The sequence below is a fragment of the Misgurnus anguillicaudatus genome, chromosome 8, assembly GCF_027580225.2.
Source record: "Misgurnus anguillicaudatus chromosome 8, ASM2758022v2, whole genome shotgun sequence".
NCBI classification, from domain to species: Eukaryota; Metazoa; Chordata; class Actinopteri; order Cypriniformes; family Cobitidae; genus Misgurnus; species Misgurnus anguillicaudatus.
The window spans coordinates 22,723,522-22,731,469 of NC_073344.2; the positions used below are offsets into that span (position 1 = coordinate 22,723,522).

Genomic DNA, 7,948 nt, shown 5'->3' on the forward strand with positions numbered 1-7,948 from the left:
GCCGTTTTCAGTATTCCCTGCTTGGGAACCCCCTTATATCTTTCGCCCACACCATATTAGATGGTTTTGATAGGGCCATTGTCTCTTTTAATGAGCTAGACAATCACTCACTCCTGAGGATATAGCTTAAAGAAAATTAGGCACCCATGAAGGGACTCAGGGTGATTTAGGGGGGGAGGGTGTAACCCACCTTAAAGTTTGGTTACTAAGACCATAACTTTAGTATTAGATTGCTCAATAACTATATAAATATATACATATTAAGACACAGAATAAATATAAATATAGCAAGAACAAAAAGCTGTTTACATTATATGTTTTTATTTTTCATTTTCTTTTGGTCTGCTTGAAAGTGTTTAATAAAAGACTTTAAATTTGTTATAGTCAACTTCAAGGTGACTGGTTTGTTTTTGAATATATTTGAAAAGACTGTTATTTTGGTGCAGTTATCTCCTAGGTGACGGGTTTGTTTGTCATTCTGGAGACTCCACTTGAATTGTAATTAGACGTTATTGATAACTCTTTTAAGAAAAATTATACTTTTGTAATATAATCTAACAATTTTTATAAATCTGAATCAGCTTACCATTCCTTGTACATATTTTGTCTACATATTGTTGAGGCTAGAAGACCTGTGTTGTTTTATCCCAAACTCCGGTGAGTTGAAATACTATGATATTACTCTGATAACTGAACTGACTAATTAAAAACCAATCGGAGATTTACTTTTATTTTATTGTACTGTTATTGTGATAATATTGTTTTTATGTTTTTGAGTAATATAGAAGTTATTAATTAATATATTGAATAACATGATTTTTGATATATATGACTGTTGATAGTAACAAACTCCTAAGAGATAGGAGACATTAATGTTTAGAGGTGCGCACACATTAACCTGTGTGTGTGTGTGTGAGTGAGAATGGCACTTTCTCTCTCTCATTACGAGCGATGTTGAACTGTAGTTGAATTGGAATTTAAAGAGATCTTATGATTTTGATATTTAATATATGATGTTAATTAGTATTCTCAAACTGCTGCATGCAGATTGGTTTTTTTATTGAGCTGGAACACTGAGCTGGAACACTGGATGGCGAGTCAGTCCCATTGGATTTCGATTGAACTGGTTTTCCTTTTCACATTGGACAACCAAACCCCTTGAACTCTACCCTTGGATCAACCTGTGTTCCTTGGACACAGATAAGCCTTCACACATACACTGACATATACACCTTACATACCCGGGTACAGGACTATTTCTTTTCTTTTAATCATTTTATTGGAAAGCTTTTATTTGAAACTTTGGGAAAAGAGCTCTTATTTATTTATTTTATTATTTGTTTATGTGTATTTATTATTATTATATATTTCTCAATATTTAATATTTCTCAATATTTAACTGTGGTTCTCTCTTTTGTGATCAGAATGAAATATTTTAAATAATTTATTGCTGTAATAAAATTACTGCATTTTCTTCCACTCTTACACATTGTCTTTGTCAATTTACTCCCCCCTCAATGCTGAACCTAGAACTGGCCTAAACCTAATCATAACCTATAGAGGCACCTCCTTTTATTTCAAAGCAATACATTTTTATTCTAGTTAAGTAGAGCAGAGAGGTGCTACACTCCCCCTATGGGTAGGAAGCGGAATTGTCCATTACCACTGTCGTAAATAATTTAGCCTACTGCAGCAAAGCTGGTTTTGATTGGATTGTTGGTCTGCCGTAAAGCAGGATTTTGTAGTTTTCACTTGAAATACAGGATCGCGACCTGACGGTTAGAAACTTCTTTAGTGCGGTAAAAAGAACAGTTCAATAAAAACATGGCATTGAGTTTTAAGCCCAATCTATTGGCTTATACTTTATTAACTCCTTTATTCACCTTATTGGAGTGTTCCACAAATGCCCCCCTAAAATGGCCTAAGGACGCCCATGTAAATGGGATCTATAAAAATGGAATACAATGAATGCAAAAGCAAATGTTAGATTAGACTGAAGTGCCTTCAGGACAATGACTAACTCATTTAATATTCATGATATACACCCATTATCTCAAATCATTAAAATCATATGAACATGCATTTGTCACAGAGTGACTTTATAGAGCGGAACCAAAATTGGTAAAGACTGGTTCCGCCCGAAGATGGTTTCGGCCCGGACCGCAGACCACGAACACCGGAACTTCCGGGAAAGTCCGGGAGGCAATCTGGGTTTACGAGCAACAGGTGTGGAGATGAGTGTGGCAATCGATAATTGGATGATGGGATGAAGATGAGACAGATAAAGAGATCCTCAGAAACACAGGGGAGGGCGGTCGATTTCGAACCTAAACACACACGTCTTTTGAAGAGCCTGAAGGCTCTGTTGATCCGGGGATCGCTAAGAAGCAAGCGGAAAGAGTGCGGGGCCGAAGGAGGCGAAAGAAAGGAGTGGAAGTTGGTGTGTTAAAGGAGCACCATGGAAACAGACGAGTGCTTACAAACCGATTCGGTGTGAAGAAGCGGAGGTCTGGGTGAAGTCACGTATGATAGCAGTGGAGGTTGACATTTGCTGGGTGAAGAAGGAGACAGAGACAGGAAATACTGGGCTGAGTATATCTGACTTGCATTGATGTTTTGACTGAGATAGCATACGTGCATCATCTATGTGTTGGGTATAATAGTTTGGAGAACAACTTACCGGAAGTATCGTCAAAGGCGATCTCCAGTAGCGGAACACAAGAGGGGTGAAGAGGATTTGGCCCACTAGAAGGAGAAAGAAACAAGAAGAGAGTATTAACATCAACTGTGAGTACATAGGACATCATACCGTACATCATTGTGGGAAGTGCAATAGCCAGGTCAGCGGCCCCATCACGGAGCAGAGTGTTGGGTGAGCCGGGAAGTATAAATACAGGGAGACGTAAGCAGGCACGACAGCGACGTTCAACATCTGGTTCTAGACCTACTACAACGCCCGACGAGTCCCCAGACGAGTCCCAGAAGACGGTGGTTCTGACCTTATTTTCACGTAGAGTGTGTGAAGTGCCGTGGGTGAGTCCTTGTCTTTGCTGGGAGTGCGTACACTTGAAATCTGCAGTGGGATGCTGTGTTTGTGTTGTCTGTAGCCACTCTAGACTGGACGAGTCGTGGGGAACAAGAGCCCGTCGAAGCTGGTGAAGTGCCCTCTCGCCCACATGCCATGGGAGCCAAAGACTGAGATCCATTTTTTTTTGTATTTAATCCCCCCTACGTGCTTTTAATATTTAAATAAAAGTTGTTAAATTGTAATTCTTTGTCTGTCTGGTCATTGGGGTGTTTTGGGACCTCCTCGGGGTGGAAATAGGAGGAGCGTGACCCACGACAGGGGCGGTCTGCTTCTCTGACCTGTTACACATTAGCACTGCATTAAAACTCAGAGAAGCTGCACAAAGCAACATATTTAGATACAGACACACTAAAGTAAGTCCATCTACAAAACACCTGAAACAAAATGTGTTTCTTGTAAAGAATAAAATAAGATTCACTTTATTTTGAAATTTTAAATAATATATATTGCAAAACGTTGTGTTTCCCTGAGACTGAATGGGTCTTCCTCATATTAACCAGTGCCTTATGTTGTTTTTTCCAGATCCACGCTTGCAAATACCTGGAAAATGAACTTAACATCTGATTATGTGGAGAGTTATGATGAAGCTTTAATTAAAAACATTGTTATAGTTTCTCTTGGACTTATCATTAATTCTATTAACACAATGCTTATGGTCACTTTCTTTTCCAATGCAATATTTTCAAGAGACTCCAGATATATTTTATACATTCACCTTGTAATGAATGACATGATTATGATCTTTGTGTCAGTAGCGCTCTATGTGATGAGCTACGCTTTACAATTTGTTAATTTCCCATTTTGTTGCACATTGTTGATTCTTGCTACAACTACCTTTATGATAACTCCATTGAATCTGGCTGGCATGGCCATTGAGCGTTTCATTGCCATCTGTAAACCTCTGCACCACCATCAGATTTGCACACCACAAAGGACCTACATCTTTATTAGTTTTTTATGGTGTGTAGGAGCCATACCTTCACTGGCAGATATCATTATTTTATTTTCAACACAGACTGCATCTTCCTTCAGACCTCCTGCTTTTTGCTACTCACCAATTGTGTTTCCTACCAAACTCCACCAGGATCGTACGACTTATTCACAAGTCATTTATATGTCATTAGTGTGGTTAATTTTGATTTATACTTACTGCAGAGTTTTGTTCACAGCAAAAAAGGCAACTTCACAAGGAGCAGCAAATAAGGCTCGAAACACAATACTGCTGCATGGTGTGCAATTACTTCTTTGTATGCTGTCTTATCTTTCACCAGTTTTGGATTATGTTATCATATCTCATTTACCTGCAAATGCAACTAATTTAACTTTCTTAATTTATCTGCTCACAAATATTATTCCAAGATTACTAAGTCCTTTGATTTATGGTGCTCGTGATCAGAAGTTTGCGAAGAAAATAAGGGAACGCTTTACATGTAAAGTCTTTATTTTAAAGATTGTGCGATCATGAACAATTTAATTTAGGCAAATAAAGTCAAATTATTTTAATTATCTTCATTTTTGACATACATTTTTAAATATTGTGCCATCATAAATAAGATTTTATTATTATTTATTTACCAAAATGCTTTACAGCAATTGTTCATAATTTAAGTGCTTTTAATAATGAAAATGATACTTGATGTATCATGTATCGTTGTGTACAAATGATAGAATATTTAAATCAAATTTAACAGTAATGATTTGTTGATAAATGTTCATACTTGTAAAAGTTTATTGTAATATTATGGGATGTTTCAAGATTACCAGTGTATTGTCTTAACAGTACACTGTTAGACAAAAATGGTCAATATATGTACCCCAGTTGTGAATGGGGCAGTACCCTTTAAAAAGTACCCTAAAATGTACCATTAGGTACAGATATGAATATATTTGGTACCATTATGTGCTTTTAAGATACTAATAATATTCATTTTATTAATTTATATATAGCTTTTTTATTATTATTTGGTAAAAATTTTTTTACTATTTGTTTGTCTTATTATTTTTATGTTATTATTATTACGACTACTATTATTATTGTTCCATTGTTGTAGGTCGTTTCTTTCCATTTTAATTTTATTCTTACGTTATTTGCTGTGCAGACCCTTTTATTAACAATAAGTATGTGTATGTATATGTTCTGTTGTTGTATGTTATATTTGGTAAAATTTAAATAAAGTGATGAAAAAAAAGATATTAATACTTTATGTACCTTTCAGGTGCTAGTAAGCTGTCTTTGGTACATCAAAGTTACTAATATGAACCCGGTAACACTTTACAAAAAGGTTGTATTAGTAAACATTAGTAAATGTTTTAACTATCATAAACAAACAATAAACAATATATTTAGCGGCTTGACCTTCTTTATCTTTTTAATTATTTAAATCCCCGAAGTTAATTTCTCCGCACCTCGTTTTTAATCTTTACTTTTATTTCCACATTTATAAAAGCGATTTAAGTATAAAAACCAGAGGAATCCCTTTAAATATATCATGTGATCGATGTCTTGAGGTGTGGTAACCGTAGTATAAGCGGAATACTCTGGGCTGTTGAATTATTGAAAACTAATGCACACCTGAGGTGTACCGGCCACTCCACTTCACGTTGCTGGCAAGCGCAAGTGATTTACATGTCAATTCAATGCACAGACACAAATAAGCATCCTGCGGCGTATTACGCACGAATGGCACGGTGCAAATGGGGAAGAACGCGCGGAAGGCGCGTTGCGGAGCACACGGATGACTCGTTCCGCGCGTATTAACCGTTGCGGTAGGAAACGCATGACTTAAAAAATATGAACTTTGGCAGATATTTGTGCCGCGTTAACCAATAAGGAGCTTGCTCTAGTAGTCACGTGATTACAGGGAGCGAGTGAAGTCGCAGAAGCCCCTCCCATGATGCAAATTTCTGTGTGAATGTCTTGAATGACTAGAATTTCACACGCAAATGAAGCTAGTACACTCAAAATGTTCAAGCGTCCAACTCAGAAATGATCACACGGGGGCAAATCAAGACTTCGCATAGTTCAATGTTCCAGAGGGGTTTAAATACGCAGTCTGATTGGTTGCAGGTGGTAGCATGATCAGTCCCAGGTAAGTGGCATGATGGGAAATGTAGTGAACGGGGAAGACTAACTAAAACTCTGGTGAAGGTGCCCTCTGTTGACGGAGAGGACGTGAAGAGGCGGGTTCATTCGTAACAGATGGTTTTGGGTAATGGCTGAAGTAATCCTGCTGGTAACTGAGGGGGAATTTTAGAAGTTTTGCAGATGTTACATTGATTAATGAACCTGGTGGTGTCTGCAGATAATGTAGATTACCAGAAGCGGTTGTTGAGAATTTGGATGGTGGCAGTGATACCTGTGTCCAGATGTCCAGAACTGGGATTAGCGTGGGTGTGTTGGAGTAGTTTGAGTCTCATGAGTTCTGGAACATAAATTCTGTTTGGGAGGACATTCGGCTGGAGGTGGATGTTTGTTGTTGTTTGGACCAGAGCGACTAGCAGAGTGACAGGAAGTATATTCTCTGACTGATCGGCTTTGGTGGTTTCATCTGACTGATGGGATAGTGCATCGGCTTTGGTGTTTTTGGATCCGGGACGGTAGGAGATAGAAAAGTTAAATCATGTGAAAAATAGTGCCCAATGAGCTTGACATGGAGCTTGAAGCGTTTGGCAGAATGGATGTACTTGAGGTTTTTGTGGTCTGTGATCACTGTTAATGGATGTTTAGCCCCCTTTAACCAGTGCCTCCACTCATCCAGTGCTGCTTTCATGGCTAGGAGCTCCCGATTACCCACATCGTAGTTCCTCTCAGCAGACGAAAGCTTCAGAGAAAAGAAAACACATGGAAACATTTTGGGAGGATTACATTGTTGCTGAAAGAACAGCCCCAATGCCGGTGTTAGAGGCATCCACTTCCACAATGAAGGGTTTTTCTGGATCTGGATGATGAAAGATGGGTGCTGTCGTGAAACGTTCTTTAAGTTCATCAAAGGCAGTTTGAGCTTCACTGGACCAGGGTAAATGGGACATGGAGCTTTTGTCATGGCGGTTAAGGGTGCTACAACAGAGCTGAAGTTCCTGATTAACCATCGATAAAAGTTAGCAAAACCTAGGAATCGTTGAAGTTCCTTGAGCGTTTTTGGATGGGGCCAATACAACACTGCTTTCACTTTGGTTTCATCCATGGCTACTCCTTCCTGACTTAGGGGTTGTGCACACCAAAACTTGAAAATGCCTGGACAACGCCGAATGCCAGCTGTTTTTTCAGCTGAATGTCAGCTATCTTCAGCTGAGCGCTTTGGAAGCTGTGATACTTTAGCTGTGAGCCGGTTGGTTGCTGTGGTAATGCCCCGCCCCTCCTCCACTGTGAATGGACAGCCATGTGAGAATTAACATTGAGCTTTTCACCCAAAGTTGAATATTTTTAAGCGCTCAGGAAAAAAAACGGCAAGGGGAAAAAACTGTTAGCTGCTGGCTTATTTGAAAAACACTAAGCTTCCATTGGAAACAATTGAAAACATGTGCCGGCCGCGGGTGTAAAAGCTTTGGTGTGCACGCCCCCTTATGATGTATCCGAGAAAAGCTGTAGATGTTTGAGGAAATTCACACTTCTCTGCCTTAGCGTAGAGCTGAAACTGAATCAGGCGTTTAAGTACCGCTCTGACATGCGCTTGGACGTGTTCTTCGTAGGAGTTTGAATAAATGAGAATATCATCAATGTAGACGATGACCCACCTGTCGAGCATGTCTCGGAACACATAATTTATGAAAGACTGGAATACAGATGGACAGATGGATAGGCCCAAGGGCATCACCAAATATTCATAGTGGCCTGAGTTGGTAGAAAACGCTGTCTTTCAT

At 38.8% G+C, this 7,948-nt stretch overlaps 1 protein-coding gene across 1 annotated transcript; it reads left to right on the top strand.

Moving 5' to 3' along the window:
- Positions 1-3,635: 3,635 nt before the first annotated feature.
- Positions 3,636-4,553, top strand: LOC141365965 (odorant receptor 131-2-like). Its single transcript, XM_073870971.1, has one exon. The coding sequence runs from the start codon at positions 3,636-3,638 to the stop codon at positions 4,551-4,553; it is 918 nt and encodes a 305-aa protein (XP_073727072.1).
- Positions 4,554-7,948: the final 3,395 nt, after the last annotated feature.

Coding starts and splice junctions, on each gene's coding strand:
- LOC141365965 (XM_073870971.1), top strand. CDS start 3,636: ATGAACTTAACATCTGATTATGTGGAGAGTTATGATGAAGCTTTAATT.